The sequence below is a fragment of the Marmota marmota genome, unplaced genomic scaffold (genome assembly GCF_001458135.2).
Source record: "Marmota marmota marmota unplaced genomic scaffold, marMar, whole genome shotgun sequence".
Classification (NCBI taxonomy): Eukaryota; Metazoa; Chordata; class Mammalia; order Rodentia; family Sciuridae; genus Marmota; species Marmota marmota.
The window spans coordinates 7,764,206-7,783,550 of NW_026000221.1; the positions used below are offsets into that span (position 1 = coordinate 7,764,206).

The 19,345-nt window shown below is 32.5% G+C and overlaps 1 protein-coding gene and 1 non-coding gene across 2 annotated transcripts in view; one reads left to right on the forward strand and one right to left on the reverse strand.

Annotated features, from left to right (window-relative positions):
• The window catches only part of Commd10 (COMM domain containing 10), a 204,567-nt gene that overhangs the window by 4,746 nt on the left and 180,476 nt on the right, over positions 1-19,345 (forward strand). Inside the window, exons 3-4 of the mRNA XM_015488463.2 lie at positions 875-985; positions 2,400-2,555. Coding sequence (XP_015343949.2) covers positions 875-985; positions 2,400-2,555 — 267 coding nt within the window. The remainder of the gene's footprint in view (positions 1-874; positions 986-2,399; positions 2,556-19,345) is intronic.
• On the reverse strand, positions 17,352-17,427 carry Trnae-cuc. Its single transcript has one exon. It is a non-coding gene; the product is annotated as a tRNA-Glu (tRNA).

A 19,345-nucleotide genomic window follows, 5' to 3' on the forward strand; every position in this document is an offset into this window, starting at 1 on the left:
TGGCATCTCAACAGTTTGTACTTGGAAATACTGAGGGAAGTTAAGACAAACTTCCCTAGCTGAGAATGTAAATATAAACATTTATGGCCTCTGAGCTCAGGAATGGCTGTTAAAACTCATGTAATAAACCAAAAACATATATATGTGGCTCCACAGAACAGATTTTAGGCCTTCACATAAACCCTATTGATATAACTGTGCTGTATGTCTAGTTCTGAGAATCAGCTATCTGGGTTCCTAACCTGGGAGAGCGGAACCAGGAAACCAGAAGGTGCTACTATATAATGGGTCACGTAGGCAGTTTCAAGCAATGACTACTAATCGTGAAATGAAATTGAAGAATTTTGAAAACCAGGTATAAGAAATATGAGAGCAATAGGGAAGAGAGTAGAATGAATCAGACATAACTTTCCTATGTTCATGTATAAGACCAGTGTAACTCCATATCACGTACAACCTCAAAGAATGGGAAGTTATACTCTGTGTATGTGTGATATGTCAAAATACCCTCTGCAATCATGCATATATAAAAAGAAGAAATAAAAAATTAAGTAAAAAAATGTAAAAACACAGGAGTCTGAGATTTTTTAAAAAATTGGACTTAAAAATCATCAGCACTTCTTAAAGCTACTGTAACCAGGGTATCATTGCTCATAATTATGAATTGAGTCATCACAAGAAGTAAGTTTTATCCAGTTTATTTTGCTTGTAGTAGTGTAGAATGGAGGTTACACCTTTTAGAAAGTTATATCATTTTCCTTTCACCCTGGATTCACTTTTTCTTTAAAGTTCTCATTCATATATGAATTACTGAGTCAAGTATGAGATTTGAATACATAAATATGTGCTAAGAGATTGCTATTTGTATTTGTAGGCTGAGAGCAGTTTCAGTGAAGAAGAGGAAGAAAAACTTCAAGCTGCATTTTCTCTAGAGAAACAAGATCTCCACCTTGTCCTTGAAACAATATCATTTATTTTAGAACAGGTATTTTTATTACCTCAAATTTCCTTACTATGATTTGTTTACTACATTATTAGTATTGCTGTGATATCTATGACATTCCAGTTTTTTTCAAAGTGTGCAAGATGGAAACTGTGAATACATTTATTTTATTTTATTTTTTGCTGTGAACACATTTTAATCAAGAATTTCAATATAGTAAAAAATATTTGAATGCATTATTTTTTTCAACAGTGTTTCATTCTACAAAGAAACAGCGCTGAATAGCAGTAGAGATTTATTGATGTGAATCAAGACTTTCTTGATTTCAGACAGCTATAAAAGATTTGAATTCATTGTTACTTGGTGTTGTACTTTGGAAAAATGGAACACATTTAAGAAATTAGATAAATGATTTGGGGGGATATATTTGACTAGGATGATAAACAAACATTTTAGAAAAGAAGTGTTATCATAGTAATTTTTTTCCTATTGAGCTTCCCTTTTGCATTACTTCTTCTCAAATTAGCCTTGAGCTCTCATACCTGAAGTCTTCCCTTATTTGTATTTCTTTTAACCTTGGCTCATCACAGTAGGTCACATGGATAGTCTTTCTTTATTTCACATATGTCAGTTATGTCACTCACAGGATTTTGAATTTATCCGGGGTAGGGATGATATGTTTTGTATAAGCCCAGCTCTTCACTGGGCTTAAAATAGATTCTCAAGAAATTTCTCTTCATTGATTAAACAGACTATTTGTAAAATAAAAGATTAAGTAGTACTTCATGAACATTCTAGTGAACAAATTCTATTAGGAGGACAAATTTTCAGGCATCTATTACAGATTTATATAATTACAGGTCATAAAGATGACTGTGATTCTTATTGATGGTGAGCTTCAACAGAAGAAAAGAATAATTGAATAGGATAGTGCAAAATGGTATTTATGGGAAATTTATTCTGTTCCAGAATAAGGTAAAAAACAGAACAAGTAATCACTGTTAAAAATTTTTACAGTTCTTAAAATTCTGTATTACCTAGGAAATAGAAGGATGAAGATAGTTTTGAAAACTATTTCTTGAAAAACATTTGTTAGTTGAGAAACAAAATCACTGTAAACTTTGAATAGTTAAGTGAAATAAATAAGATGAAATTTTAACTGAGGTACAATTAACATAGCCAGAGCAAAGAAGTTTTTTTGGTTATTAAGTACATGTAGTATTGTTTAAATGGGCAGAATTGAAAATCATTAGCCCACATAATTTAGCTTTTTAATCCTGAATCTTTTATGCATTGATAGTATATGATATTGTTTATAAAACAATCCAAAATGTCTGCAATAAGAATGTGAAATGTTGTTTGATTTAAATCCCTTAAAAGTAATTTTGTATTGATTACAGCTCAAAGTCTCTGTAAGAATAGAAGGATATATGTAATTTTTTTTCCTTTTTAATAGGCAGTATATCACAACGTGAAGCCAGCAGCTTTGCAGCAGCAATTAGAGAGCATTCATCTTAGACAAGACAAAGCAGAAGCATTCATCAATGCTTGGTCTTCCATGGGTCAAGAAACAGTTGAAAAGTTCAGGCAGAGGATTCTGGCTCCCCACAAGGTATAGGATATACTATCTGAAAGACATTTTTAATAATGGACAAAATAAATTATTATACTTAAGAGGATTTAAAGAGATTCTATTTTGTTGAGAGGTAGAGTCAAGCAAATGAAAATAAATACATAGTACTCTTATAAAATTATTTCTATATGTTAGCATATTTGCTACCACAATATGATTTAATTTTAACTTATAGTTTAGAATATGCCTCTATAACTTTAGGAATGAGATAGTTTTCTTTCCTTAAGTCCATAAGCAGAGTTGTAATTCCTTTATCTGTGTCTCTTTGCATGAACCTTATTTTAATTTTTACTGAATCATGTATGTAATTGTTTTTGTGTATCTACATTAGTGCTAGCAGAATTGCTTATGTGCTGTAGGTACTCAATTAGTATTTGTGAACTTGTGTAGCTAACAGTGAAGAAAATGAATGCTTTGAAAAAAAATATAAAATAACCAAAGTATCATAAAGCTCTTATGATACCTTTTAAAACCTTCAGTTTACTTTTGATGGAGTTTGAGATGATCATACAGATTTTGCCCCATTTTCTGTTAACATGTTGTGTTATATTAATTAATTTTCAGGTGTTCAACCAACTTTGTATTCCTGGAATAAATCTTACCTGGTTATAGTGTATTAATTTTTTCATATATTGCTAGAAATTTGATTTGCTGATTTTTTTTCTTTTTTGTGTACTGGGGTTAGTCCCAGGGGTACTTTACCTCTAAGCTACATCCTCAGACCTTTTATTAATATATATTTTTATTTTGAGACAGGGTTTTGCTAAATTGCCCAGGCTGACCTTGAACTTGGGATAATCATGTCTCAGCCTCCTGAGTTGCTAGGATTATAGATGTGTGAGGCCCTGGGTTCACTGCCCAGCCTGATATTTTGTTACAGATTTTTTTTTTCATCTATGTTTGTGAGGGATATTGATTTGTAGTTTTCTTATGATGTCTTTGGCTTTGTTATCAGGATAACAAAATGAATTGGGAAGTGTTTTTCCTCCTCTATTTTCTGTAAGAATTTATAAAGGATTACTATTACTTTGCATTTCTGTCAGCAATATATAAGAGTTACAATAGTTCCAAATTCTTGTGAGCACTTGGTACTATCAATTACTTTTTGTTTAATATTATTTGTTAGTTGTCATGGACCTTTATTTATTTTTTATTTATTTATATGTGGTGCTGAGAATCAAACCCAGTGCCTCACACATGCTAGGCAAGCACTCTACCACTGAGCCACAACCCCAACCCCCTGTCAGTTAACTTTTAATAGAACCATTCTGTTAGGTTTGTGGTGGTGTCTTGTGTTTTTAATTTGCATTTACCTAATAAAGTATGTTGATAATTTTTTTATGTACTCGCTTGCCATGCATGTATCTTCTGTGGTGAGTATCTGTTCAGATCTTTTGCCTAACTGTATGTCTGTATGTTTAAATTATGACTGATAGAGAAGTCTAATTATGTAATATAATATAAAGAAAAGTCACAGATACAAATCTTAGCATATAGAATTGGAGGTTTTTTTTTTTTTTTCTTTTTTGGTTACAATGTGTGGAGGAGGAAGGTGTTTGTTTTCTTTTTTTCAGTTGGTGTTAGGGTTATTTTTATATTCTAGATATAAGTTCTTTTTTAGATATGTGATTTTACAATATTTTCCGCCAGTCTATACTTTTATTCTTTTCTCTTAACAGTGTTTTTTATAGAGCAAAAGCTCTTAATTTTGATAAAGTCCAGTCATTAAATTATTTTCTTTCTTGATCTTACTTTCTGTTTTGTATCTTAAGAATTTGGCACATGATTCAATGTAATGGAAATTTTCTCTTTTATTTCCTTCTAAATGTTTTATACATTTATGTTTTACATTTAAGCCTACATTTGGTTTTGAGTTCATTTTGTGTTTAAGTGCAGGTTGAAGTTCATATTTTCTGTGTATGGATGCTCCTTGTTTCCAGCATTATTTGTTGATAACATCAACTTTTTGTCACTGAATTGCCTTGCCCCTTGTCAAAAATCCTTTTCACATAGATATGTGTGTCTTTTTTCTGGATTTTTTTATTTGATTACATTGATTTGTCTATCTTTATGCCAATATCCCCCATTTAATTTCTATAGCTTTATACTAGGTCTTGATATCAGATAGCATGATTCTGCTTACTTTATTCTTTTTTTTAATAATTATTTTGAGTATTCTAGTTTCTTCACCTTTCCATGTACATTTAGAAGTCAGCTTTCCTGTATCTACAAAGAAAAAATCCTTCAGGGATTTTGATTGGGATTGGGTTTAATTTATAAATGAAGTTGTAGAGAAATAACATTGAGTATATCTTTTCGTTTATTTAAATCTTCTTTGATTTCTTTTGTCTGTATTTTTTCACAGATTATGCATGTATTTTATTAGCTTTGTAGCTAAGTATTTCATTCTTTTTTGAGCTGTTGTAAATGATGCTGTTATAAAAATGTTGGTTTCCAATTGTTTATTGTTTATTGCTACCATATTGAAATACAATTGATTTTTCTTTATTGACTTTTTATTCTAGGATCTTGGTAAATTCACTAATTAGTAATAGGAGCTTTTTTTTTTTGTAGATTCCTTGCGATTGTTTTATGTAGATAGTTACAACATCTGGGAATACAGATAGTTTCATTTTTTCTTTCCATTCTGTACAACTTTTCTTCATTTTTCCTGCCTTATTTTACTGACTAGAACTTTGAGTATGATGCTGAACAGGAGTGTTAAGTCTGAGCATTATTTGCTTATTCATAATTTTGGGAAGAAAGCATTCAGCCTGTCATCATTAAGATGTTATCTATAGGTTTTTAGAAAATTCCCTTTATTGTTTTCATCTCTCCTTTTAATTCTGGATTCTTCTGACTGCTCTGTCCTTTACTGCCTCATTTTTCATAATTTGAATTTATTTTTCCTATATCCAACATAGATTTTTAGTTTTCCATCTTGTTTCCCTGCAATTATTTCTTCTTTATTTTCCTTTTGTTTTATAGATTTCACTATTTCTGGCATCTTAGTAATCAAACTACATAGTTTGTGGGTTTTTCTTTTTTGATACTTCCAATGATAAGATGTTTTTCAGAGTCTCTGGCTGATGTTTTTATTTTATTTTATTTTTGGTATCAGGGATTGAACCCAGGAGCACATAACCACTGAGCCACATCTCAGTCCTTTTTATAGTTTATTTTGAGACAGGTTCTTGCTAAGTTACTTAGGGTCTTGCTAAGTTGCTAAGGCTGGCTTTGAACTCTTTTTAAAATTTATTTTAAGTTTTAAAAATTTGTTCTTTTTTATATATATGTGACAGTAGAGTGTATTTTGACATATTATACATACATGGTTAACTTATTCTAAGACATATCACACTTAATTTTTTTTTTTTTTTTTTTGCAATGCTGGGGCTTGAACCCAGGGCCTCACACATATGAGGCAATGATCTCAGCTACATAATTCCTAGCCCCTGGCTTTGAACTCTTGATCCTCCTGCCTCAGTCTCTGAAGTCATGAGGATTATAGGTGTGTGCTGCTACGCCTGGCTGATAGTGTTTTTCAAAAATAATATTTTTACTTTGTAAGTTTTATAACTTTAGCTTCTGTTTAAGAAATTATTTAATCAGTTGTCATAAACAAAAACAGAAGATAGGCAGACTTGCTTAATTGTATATTAGCTCATTGAGAATGCTGGAAACTATGTTTAGCAAATTCCCGCTGTGACCAAAAGATGTGATAGGAATAATTTTGGAGGAGGAAGAGTTTATCTGACCCTCAAGCTTTCACAGGTCTTGGTCCATAGACAGCCTGCGCCATTCCTCAGGGCTTGAGGTGAGGTCGAGCATCATGGCCGGCGAGTGTTGCTGTGGGAAGCAGCTCAAGACGTCACACCAGGAGGCAGAGAGAGACTTCTGTCACCAAGGACAAAATATAAACTCCAAAGGCACCCTCCAACTCATCTCCTTCTTCCACACCCTACCTGCTTACAGTTACCACCCAATTAATCCCTATGAGGGGATTAATGCACTGATTAGGTTGATTTCACCTCTAAACTTGCTTGCATTGTTTCTCTCATGAGCTTTTGGGGGATACCTAATATCTAAATCATAACAGAGAGCAAATACATTTTAAATATCTTAAATACTTAATGTAATTATAACAAACATTTATTGAATTTATGATGGACCAAATATTATGCTAAGTACTTTATATCTTATAAAACTCGTCAGTAGTTCTGTTATATATTTTATAACTCAGCAAGTTATCCAAGGTCATGGACCTAAGTAAGTGACAGAACTGGGATGGGACACTATGCCATACCACCACATACAGGTTAGCTACAAATTGTCTGTGTCATGCATTATGCAGAGTGATTTGTACAGTTTGTGTGTGTGTGTGTGTGTGTGTGTGTGTTAATGTACGTATTTGTGTGTATGCTTCTGAGTTTTGAAAAGGATATAAAACTTTAGAAAATGTAAATAACTTTATCTTTTCAGCCCTGTTTCTTTTAAAACATGGTACCTCTCACAGCTATAATGCTATTTAGGATATGGTGGTTAAAATAGCCATGTCTGAAATAGATCATGTCATTTAAATTGTTTAAAAAATGACAAAATGACAGACTTATAGAATGAATAAAAGGTGTATACACAATGACTAATTTTTTATGGTAATTTAGGGACTGATCTATGTGTACTGTCTATATGATACTTATCATTTTAGTTCAAAGTAAATAAGATTTAAGATTCATTTAAATAGTTAAAATATCAAAAGTTATTAATTCAGTTTTTTTTGTTTTGTTTTTTGGTGTCAGTAATTGAACCCAGGGCACTTAACTGCTAAGTACATGCCCAGGCCTTCTGTTTTTTTTTAATTTTTATTTTGAGACAGGGTGTCTTTATGTTGCTTAGGACCTTGCTAAATATTGCTGAGGCTGTCTTTGAATTTGTGATCCTCCTGCCTTAGCCTCCATTTCAGGTGTGGAGCATCTTGCCCAGTTAATTCAGTTTTGTTTTTTTTGTTTTGTACCGGGGATTGAACTCAGGGGCACTCAACCACTGAGCCACATCTCCAGCTCTATTTTGTGTTTTATTTAGAAACAGGATCTCACTGAGTTGCTTAGCACCTCACCATAGCTGAGGCTGACTTTGAACTCGCTTTCCTCCTGTCTCAGCCTCCTGAGCTGCTAGGATTACAGGTGTGAGTCACTGCACCTGGCCCTCAGTTTTTTTAAAACATAACTTTATTGAGGTACAGTTGAAAAATATAACTTGTATATATTTAGGGTATACAAAATGATTTGATATACATTGTTTAATGGTTACAATATATCCAAACATCAGTTACCACACAGTTACCCATTATTGGTATGTGTATGAGTGTGGAAGGACAGTTAGGATCTACTCATTTAGCAAATTTTAAGTGAATAATATAGTATAACAAACTGTAGTCTTCATGCTGCATATTAGATCCTCAGAATTTTGTCATGTAACTGAAAATATGTACCCCTTGACAAACATCTCCCCATTTCTTCCATGCCCCAGCCCTTGGTAGCCACTATTCTACACTCTTCTGTGACTTTGATTTTTTTAGAATCCACTCTTTAAGATCATACGGGATTTGTCTTTCTGTGAGTGGTCTATTTCATTTAACATAATGTCTTTCGATTTCATTCCTGTTGTCTTTTTAAAGGCAGCTTATCTTTTTTTATGCCACATTTTCCTTATCTATTTATTCATCTGTGGACACTTAGATTGTTTACATATCTGAGCTGTTGTGAATAATGCTCCAATGAACACAGTGTGCAAATATCTCATCAAGGTGCTGATTAAATTTTCTTTGGATATTTACCCAGCAGAGGATTTCTGGGTCATAAGACAGTTCTATTTTTAATTTTTTGAGAAATTTCCATTCTGTTTACAACAATGGCTATACGAGTTTACATTCTTACCATCAGTGTACAAGGATCCTTTTTGTCCACACTGTTGTCAACACTTGTCATTTCTTGTCTTTTTGATAATAGCCATCCTAACATGTAGAAATAATATTTCATTGTTGTTTTGATATGCATCTTTCTGAAGATGAGTGATGTTGAGCACTTTTTTAAATATAGTTGGCCATTTTTCCATCTTATTTGGGAAGTACCTATTTGTGTGCTTTCCCAGTTTTTAAAAAATTGGGTTGATTTGCTGTTGAGGACTGTGAATTCTTTATACATTTTGAATAATAAACCCTTATCAGATATATCGTTTGAAAATGTTTTCTCACATTTTGTAGGTTGCCTTTTCATTTTGTTTGTTGTTTGCTATACAGATATTTTTTAGTTCAATGTAGTCCCATTTGTTTATTTTTGCTTTTGTTGCCTATACTTTTGGTTTCATATAAAAAAAATCATCACCAAGACCAATGTCAAGGAGCTTTCTCCCTATGCATTTTATAGGAAGTTTTAGTTTCATATCTTATTATTATGTGTTTAATCTATTTCAGATTAAGTTTTGTAAATGGTGTAAGATAAATGTCCAGTTTCATTTTTTTATATATATAGATAGCCAGTATTTTCAGTACCATTTGTTGAAGAGATTATCTTTCCCCATTGTGTGTTCTTGGCACCTTTGTCAAAGATCAGTTGAAAAACACCTTTTCCTCTCTTTTATTATTTAGAGCTAATAAGTGAGAAAGGCAGATCGAAAAATAATCATAATGATAACTTTTCCTAGGATATGATTGAAAAAAATTTAAAGTTTTATCTCCTCTCACTTTTTTTTAACACTTTGTCTTAATCTCTTTGGAGACTTGAGACTGAAATGTCATCACCATTTATGAGGATTTATATTTCTCCCTCTTTTATCAGTGTTGACTGTCAGCAGAGCTCTCCTAACAGGGTTTTCTGATTGATTTTAAAATAATGCCTTGTGGTCATAACATTTATTAAATTCTGAATCCTCTTTCAGACAGAATTAAATACTATGTTTAACTTTGTTCCTGAAATTCTATTTAGAGTGCCTTTACATGTGTTTCTACTCTACTAAATATATAAACTGACATGTCAGATATTTTTGAAATCAATCTATTTTTTTCTGAGAACTTTTTTTTTCTGGGACATAATTCCTAAACTGTGCTGTTTTGAATGTTTTTTAATAAAATACCTTTACAAATAAAGTTATTAGAAATGTATAGAAGGCATATTTTAAGCACTGATAGAGGTGCTTGCTCTTTAAAGGGTGCACACATTGACTCCTTTTCTTAAAAACATTTATGTATTTTTGAGAGTGTTTTTAAAATATGAATTTTTCCATTGTATCTGTTTGGAATTTTCAAAATGCTTTTAATGGGATTTTTTTTTTCTATTAAGATTGTTCTTCACTTCACCATTTACATGTTGGATTTTATTCATAATATAAATTCTTTCTTTTCTCTTTTTCTTTTTTTGGTACCAGGGATTGAACTGAGGGGCACTCAGCCACTGAGCCACATCCCCAGCCCTATTTTGGTTTTTTATTTAGAGACAGGGTCTCACTGCCTTGCTTAGCCCCTTGCCATTGCTGAGGCTGGCTTTGAACTCTCGATTTTCCTGTCTCAGCCTCCTGTGCCACTGGGATTATAGGCGGCTCGGGAGCGCCACCACATCTGGCTAAATTATTTCTTTATGTAATAAAATTTTATTATCTTCTTGCAGGTTCTTGAACAACTTACATTTAAAAATGGATGGCTAAGATTCCTAAGATAATAATGTTTCTATAACATTTAAGTAACATTAATGTTATAGAAACATTAAATAACATTAACAATGTTTCTAAAACATTCAAAATTTAAGTTATTGTAAAATTTATTTTATTGTTTGTTTGTTTTTGTGGTATTGGAGATCCATCTCAGGGTCTTGTGTATCTTAGGCAAATACTTTACAACTGAGATTGAGCTATATCCCTAGTCCTGCCCTCTCTCCATTTTATTGTTAAGTATAACACTTAATTTTTTAATTAGTAGATACTTGTTTTTCTTTTTATTCACTTTTAAAAATTGTATTTTTCCTTCCTTTAAAAAGAACAACCAGATTCCAGGAGAGATCTATTTTCCTTAATAAAGTACCTTTCATTTGACAGAACACATTAATTTTGGACTAGTTATGTACTAAAATCTTTACAAATATTCTCTGAAAAAGGAACAGAAACTGAAGACTGAATAGGAGAACAAATGATCAACAGTCCTTTAAACTGAGTTTAAAAATTTTTTAAAATTGTAACTCATTTAATATTTAAACAATGTCATAAAGTTTTAATTTGATGTTTTGGTTAATGATTACTTTGTAAAATTTATAATGTTGACAGGTCTTTTGAGATAGGAGCATCTCCATTGAATAAATAATATAAAGAAATAATAAAATTATAAACTATGACAAGAAATAGGGAGAGAGAAGAATTCACCATAAGTTATATAGTTTAATGCATTAGATTCCACTAGGATCTTGTGGTCATCAGGTCCAGGAAAACCTAAGCAGGTACCAAGGAAATATGTCCAGTGTTCATACTAGCCAACAATTCTGCATTATGTACATTGCTGAGCACTATAGCTTAGGTGGATTTGACTTTCATGCCTGGCTTTCCTTCTCCCTGGCTGTCTTCTACTGTAGTCTTTTCAGTGACCTCTTCTTTCAATAATTCTATTCCTCAGGATGCTATCCTTTGTTTCTCCTCTTAGTTTATATGTTCTATAGATAATCTCATCTATTTTTACAGTATCAATTATCTTACAAATACCAATACTTCAAAATATCTCTCCTGAGTTTTAGAGCCATATATAGTACTGTTAATGTAGTCTTCACATGGAGGTCTTCCAGGTATATCAAACTCAGAGTGTCTTGTACTGAACTCTAAATACCTGTTTTTCATGTGAATAAGAAACTAGAAGTTTACATTAAAAATTATGTTTTTTTATGTTATTATTTTATTTAATATTTTAATTTTGTTTCTTTTGGAACTCTAAGGTTAAATGAAAGGCTTTATTATAAAAAGGGCAGAAAAAGCACATTTTGTGCATCTAAATCTTGAAACATGGAATATAGCTATGAATAAATACCTGAAAGTTTATTCAAGATTTAACTACTTCTTTTTAAAAAATTTTTAAAATTTAAAAAATTGAAAAAAAAAACCACCACATTTTTTTAGTACCAGGGATTGAACTCAGGGGCACTCAGCCACTAAGCCTCCCATTCCTATTTTGTGTTTTTATTTAGAGACAGGATCTCACTGAGTTGCTTAGCATTTTGCCCTTGCTGAGGAACTTGCAATCCTCCTGTCTCAACCTCCTGAGCTGCTGGGATTTCAGGCTTGTGCCACCATGCCCAATCTTAACTACTTCTTAATGTTATTGTCTTCATTTACAGGAAAGGTATTTTGTTGTGATTATATTCTCATACAACTCAAAATTTCCTCTCTTGTTCCCTTAGTTGTTAGCATGCTATTCAAGTAAAAGTCAGGTTTCCCTATATGCTTGAATTAACTTAAGAGGTTCTATGGTTTAAATGTTGCAATGTGTTTTTAAATTTCTTTTTATTGAAATATAATTTATCTGTGGTAAGCTGAGATTTTAGGTGTTCATTTTGATGACTTTCAGAAATTATGTGTACCCATTCAATCATTTGAAACAAAGCAAATAGTGTTTCATCTCCAGAAAGTGCTCAGTTTCAGTCTGTTCCTTTTTCCCTCATGCTCACTTTTTGATTTCTACCATCTTAACTTAGTTTTATCTGATACTGTAATTAATTAAAATGGACTTGTATGAAATGTATCTGACTAATGTCATTTAACATATATTTTGGGTTTATTCATATTATTACGTGTGTCAGTAATTCTTTTCTTGCTGAATAGTATTACACTGTAGGAAAATCATAATTTGTTTATCCATATTCCTGTTTGTGGATATTTATTGTTCACAGTTCCTGGATATTATGAATAACATCACTATGAACATTTGTATACAAGTCTTTTAATAGGCATTTATTTTCATTTTCTTTGAGTAAGTATCTAGAAATAGCACGGCTGACCCCTCTTGCCAAAAAGGCTGAGGTTTTCCATTAGAATTTTAGGCACCCCCTGCTACAAGGATTGGGAGAAGTCATATATGAGTGAATATCTCACCTTGTAAAGTCCCTTTCTTTAAAGTTCAAATTCCCTTTATTTTTTGAGTCAACTTTATTTTAACTTCTGCCTGCTTTTAGTCATTCTCCAATGCTGTCACATTTTTAAAAACTATTTTGTCTATAGGTGATGATTTTTATCTTTAAGGAGGTTAGTGTGATATAAATTACTTCCCAATCATTGTTTGATTTAAGAATCAAAAATGATTCTTATCTAAACAGGAAGAATGAAACAGGTGGTATCGTTATACCAGATCTTAAACTATACTACAGAGCAATAGTAACAAAAACAGCATGGTCCTGGCACCAAAACAGGCTGGTAGACCAATGGTACAGAATAGAGGACACAGAGACTAACCCACAAAATTACAACTATCTTATATTAGACAAAGGTGCTAAAAGCATTCACTGGAGAAAGGATAGCATCTTCAACAAATGGTGCTGGGAAACTGGAAATCCATATGCAACAAAATGAAATTGAATCCCTATCTCTCACCATGCACAAAAGTGAACTCACAATGGACCAAGGATCTAGGAATTAAACCAGAGACTCTGCGTCTAATAGAAGAAAAAATAGGCCCTAATCTCCATCACGTGGGGGCTAGGCCCCAATTTCTTTAATAAGATGCCTATTGCACAAGAATTAAAACCAAGAATCAGCAAATGGGATGAATTCAAACTAAAAAGTTTTTTTCTCAGCAAGAGAAATAATTTGTGAGATGAATAGGGAGCTTACATCTTGGGAACAAATTTTTACCCCTCACACATCAGATAGAGCTCTAATCTCTAGGGTGTACAAAGAACTCAAAAAGCTAAACACCAAAAAAACAATTAACTGACTCAACAAATGGGCCAAGGACCTGAACAGACACTTCTCAGAAGAGGATATACAATCAATCAAAAAATATATGAAAAAATGCTCATCATCTCTAGCAATTAGAGAAATGCAAATTAAAACCACTCTAAGATACCATCTCACTCCAGTAAGAATGGCAGCCATCATGAAGACAAACAACAATAAGTGATGGCGAAGATGTGGGAAAAAGGTACACCCATACACTGCTGGTGGGACTGCAAATTGGTGCGGCCAATTTGGAAAGCAGTATGGAGATTCCTTGGAAAGCTGGGAATGGAACCACCATTTTACCTAGCTATTCCTCTTCTTGGACTATACCCAAAGAACCTAAAAACAGCATACTACTGGGACATCAATGTTTATAGCAGCACAATTCACAATAGCTAGACTGTGGAGCCAACCTAGATGCCCTTCAATGGATGAATGGATAAAAAAATGTGGTATTTATACACAATGGAATATTACTCAGCACTAAAAATAATAAGATAATGGCATTTGCAGGGAAATGGATAGCATTAGAGCAGATTATGCTAAGTGAAGTTAGCCAATCCCCCCCAAAAAACAAATGGCGAATGTCTTCTCTGATATAAGGGGTGTGACTCAAATGGGGTAGGGAGGAAGAACATGGGAAGAAGATTACCTCTACATAGGAAAGAGGGGTGGGAGGGAAAGGGAGGGAGAAGGGGAATTGCATGGATGATGGAAGGAAAACCTCATCATTATACAAAATACATGTATGAAGATGTGAAAAAAAATGAATAGCGTTACCTTAGATTAGGTAGAGGGAATTGAGAGGAGGGAAGAGGAGGGGTTGGGGAGATAGGAAGGATAGTAGAATGAAACAGACATTATTATTACTGTGTGTATATACGTGACTGTATGACCAATATGATTCTGCAACCTGTACACTCAGAAAAATGAGAAATTATATCCCATCTGATTCAAATGTATGATATATCAAAGTCATTGTAATGTCATGTATAATTAATTAAAACAAATAAAAATTTTTAAATAAATGATTCTTAAAAATTATAAGTCGTCTTCTGTTCCTTCACTGCCTCAAATCCACTAATGGCTTTCCATGTTGCTTGTAATAGAAGTCGGGTTTTTACAATTGCTTATATGATCTGTAGCCCCCCACCCCCTTACCCCCAGATCCACTGTCTATCTTGTTACTTTCATTTCTTAATATCCTTTACCTGGCTTACTCTGAATGCCTGTGACCTTTTTTTTTTTTCCCTCAGTTTTTCTCCTGTATGTCCATGTGGTTGGCTTCCTTACCTTCTTTAGGTCTTTGTTTAAATGTGATATTTTGCTTCTTAATATTTACACTTATCTGGCCCACTATATATTTTATCTGTTTACTTTTGTATGTCTCTATCACTAGAATATGAGTTCTACAAGGACAGAATTTTTTGTCTGTTTTGTTCATTGCTATATTTTCATTACTTTAGTGGCCCTTGGGAGATTGTGGATTCTCAATAAATAATTGTTAAATGAATAAATGTACAATATTCTTGTTTACAAATTTTGCTATTTAGAAGTTTAGTATATTTTATTTTCTTATAAATAAGGATATTTCTAATTTTTAGAGAAAAGAACAGTTAAGGAGGAGAGTATGAATTATATTTTGTATTTCCCATTGGTCTTTGTTTTTCATTTTGGTTGTACTTTGGGCTTTTCTTGTGGTTCATTTATTTTTATGGCTCTTGAATTTTGCTGGAATACTAGATTCTAATCATTAAATTTTTTTCCTTTTTAAAAATGAAAATATAGGAAGTGGAATATAGGAAGAATTACTTTAGCTTGAAACAAATGGAAATTCCCCAGGAAAAGAAGTTGATGGATTTAGCTGTTGATGCAGCAATCAATTTAAAGAGCTTTAGATCCAAGAAACCCTTAATCAGTCTTTTTTTGAAACAGAAATGTATTTTCTACTTTATAAGTAATTGGTTGAAACCAGACCATTAACAAATTGAATAAAGATTTTGCTAATGCCAAAGAACTGTGCTGTTAGCAAAATTACTCTTTTCATGTCATAGTATTCAAAGATGTGCACTTGCTAAATAGAGTTGATGTACTTTTTCAGAGTGTTACCAATCGTGAGAGCATTTGTTGTATGACATTTCACTGTTCTTAAACTTATACTGTTATCTTCGTGTATTCTTGGTATGCAGAGGAGGCAAACAATTTAAAAGAAGATTTATTGATGTTTTCCCTCAACTCCTTTCACCTTGGATAATGAAGATCAATCTCGTGATTAGGTACTTTGGCTAAATCTGCAAGTTAAGAAATACAAATTCCTTGTCACCCTGTAGTGAAACTAGGCTGACTTTTTGGTGTCTGAACTTGAGGTTTTACTTAAACTAGGAAGTTGCCCTCAGTGGTGGCATATATAATAAAGCATTTCTATCTCTTATTATTATTTGATATAGCAACAACATTAAAAGCACAGAATGCCAAAAGGAGATTGGTGCCTTGTTTTACTTTGGATTTTACAGAGAGTAACACATTCCTAATGTACTCTAGAGAGTGTTTAATGGGTTGCCCTGGTGGAGATTTGTAAGGTAGGCTTTGTGGAGGGAGGTAGTCACTTATTACAGGATAACTTGAACGTAAATTCAAGTTTTCACATCTTTGTAATATATTGTAATATATTCATATCTATGCAGTATAGATGCCATATCATATACTGGTCATCTCGGATATTCTGATGTTATTTGTGTATTCTTATAGGTGTCACAGTACAGGGTTCTTTCTTTAGGGACAAGCAATGGTGTAAGCTGAGTCCTTAGTGGCTTGTTGCTTCCTGTTCTTGCTGTGGACTAGAAGATGGCAGAGGGTGATTGGTGGCAGATAGCTGAGTATAGTCTCCCCATTTCATCTACACATTGGTTTGTTATGTCTTTTAGTACATGGTATCTTTTTAAAATAACAATTTAAAATTATGAATTGCATAGTATGAAACTGTATCCTTTTAAGTTATATAGTTCCATGTCTGTATCCATGAGATCATAAACATAATCAAGAAACAGGGCATTTTCATTACCCTCAAAAAATTTTCCATGCCCCTTTGCAGTCTCTTGCACTACTAACCTTAACCTAGGTAACCCCTGATCTGTTTTCTGACACTGTATGTGGCGTTTTCTAGGATTTTATATAAACAGAATCATACAGTTATACTTTTTTGTGTGTCTAACTTTATCTAATGAGTGCAGTGATTTTGAGGTTTATCCATTTTCTTGCATGTATTTGTCGTTCTTTTTTATCACAGGGTAATACTTACTGTATGGATATAACACAATTTGTTAATCCATTTATATGTTGATGGACATCTGGACTATATGTAGGTATTGATTGGGTTGTAGGGTACATGTAGGTTTTACTTTATAAAAAATTGTCAAACATTTTTACAAAGTAGTTATATCATTTTACATGCTAATCTTCAGTTGTTCTATATTCTGGCCAATACTTGGTATTGTCAGTCTTTTGCATTTTAGCTGTTTTGATGGCTCTAGAGTTGTATGTCATGATTTGTATTTTCCTTATAACAGGAATGTTGAACATCTTTTTATGTTTTTACTGCAAACTCATATGTCATCTTTTGTGAGGTGTCTGGTCAAATTTTTGCTGCTTTTCATATATATTTCTTTGTCTTATTATTGAGTGGTAAGAATTCTTTATATATTTTGGATATAGGTTTTTATCAGATATATGCATTGTGAATATTCTACCAGTCTGTGGCTTGCTTTTCCTTTTCCTTAATGGTTATTTTTTTCTGTTCTTTCTTTCTTTTTTTTTTTTTGGTGCTGGGGATTGAACCCAGGACTTTGTGCATGAGAGGCAAACACTCTACCAACTGAGTTATATCCCCAAACCCTTAATATTAACTTTTTTTTTTAAAGAGAGAGTGAGAGACAGACAGAGAGAGAGAGAGAATTTTTTTTTTAATATTTATTTTTTAGTTTTCAGCGGACACAACATCTTTGTTTGTATGTGGTGCTGAGGATCGAACCCGGGCCGCACACATGCCAGGCGAGCGCGCTACCGCTTGAGCCACATCCCCAACCTTAATATTAACTTTTGAAGGATAGATTTTTAAAATTTTGATGAAGTCTAGTTGTACTTTTTTCTTTTATATTTAATCCTTTTAATCTCCTATCTAAAAATCTCTGTCTATCCCAAGATCATAGAGAATTTCTTTTGTTTTTTCTTCTAGGAGCTTTATAGTTTTTATGCTTACATAAAAACTGTGATTTTTTTATTATTAGTTGTTCAAAACATAGCTCTTGACATATCATATTTCATACATTTGATTCAAATGGGTTATGAACTCCGATTTTTTTTGAGTTAATTTTTTTGTGTTGGTTTGAGGTAGGGGTTATGCATTTTTTTTTTTTCCTATTCAGATTTTCAGGCGTCCAGTCTCATATGCTTTGGCACCTTTGTTAGAAATCGTTTGGTGGGTCTCTTATCTTTTTGCCAATGCCACATTTTCTCGATTGTTGAAAGTATTGAAGTTTGGTAGTATAATTCCTCCAACTTTCTTTTCTTTTCTAAAATTGATTTTTCTCTTCTGCATTTCTATTTAAATTTTAGTGTCAACCGACATGTTTGATAAGCCTTCGAATTCACGAGCATGGTGTATCCCTTGATTTATTGATATCTTCTATAATTTATTTCAATTATATTCATAGTTTTTCATTGTTCAGAACTTACACAAATTTTGTTACATTTTCCTATGCATTTGTATGATTATGTTTGTTACTATAAATACCTTTTACATTTTTGTTATTTTTCTGTCTACTTCTATTATGTTGGAAGATTACTGATTTTTCATATTAATCTTTTTTATCATAACCTTCATAAAATCACTGATTAGATTTTTTAAAAATGTTTGTCTTTACCACTAGACTTGGATAATTTTGGCAGAGATTGTAGGTTTATTTTATGTCCTCAGCATCTAAGATAGTATAAAAGTCATGTCCACACTTCTTTAGTTTTTCTCTTTTTTGGTGGTATCTCTTAGCCACATTTGCTACATTTTTTTAAATCTCACAACTTTTAAATATTGCAATATGTTTGGACTTAATTATTGGTCCCTTTTTTTCTTTCTATCCATATCCCCTTCTTTAGTAATCTTATTTAGGCTTTAGAGTTTAAATTATAATTTTTTTGCCTCTACTCTGGGATTGCCTGCTTATTAATTTCAGCTGTCTACTAGGCATCTGAAACTGAACACTAGTAAAATAAACTGAATTTTAGATTATTCTTTTAACACTTTTCTTGGACCCCCATTTCCCCTGTGAAAAGTAGATATTTCTGTTCATTGTTTTTTCCACTGCTATACCCTCAAACCTAAAGTAGTATATTGAGTGTTCATACTTAATGAATGCTTCTTGAATAGATTCTTAGAACAGTCACACACTGAATAGGTAATTCCAGAGTTTTGGTATTCAATACTGGGAAGTAATACGAAGTAGCATGTTATCAGTCTAGGACTTGTATATGATGAACAGCACTGTTTATTATAGCTGTGACCAGGGTGAATGGGATTTCTTAGCTGAAAGGGGTATGAATGGTAGGCTTGTGGTGTTAATCTGACAGATTTTACAGCAACCATGTTAAACTGACTTTCAGATGAGTCTCAATGTTAGGCTTCTATTTTCTCCCTCTCTTAAGTCCCTTCATAAACAGGGTAGTACCTTTATACCAATACCTTCCTTTCTCCCAAAGAGAAAAAGAGAGGTCTCAGACTGAGAGTGAATTTATTTACATAAGTGGTTCTTGATTTA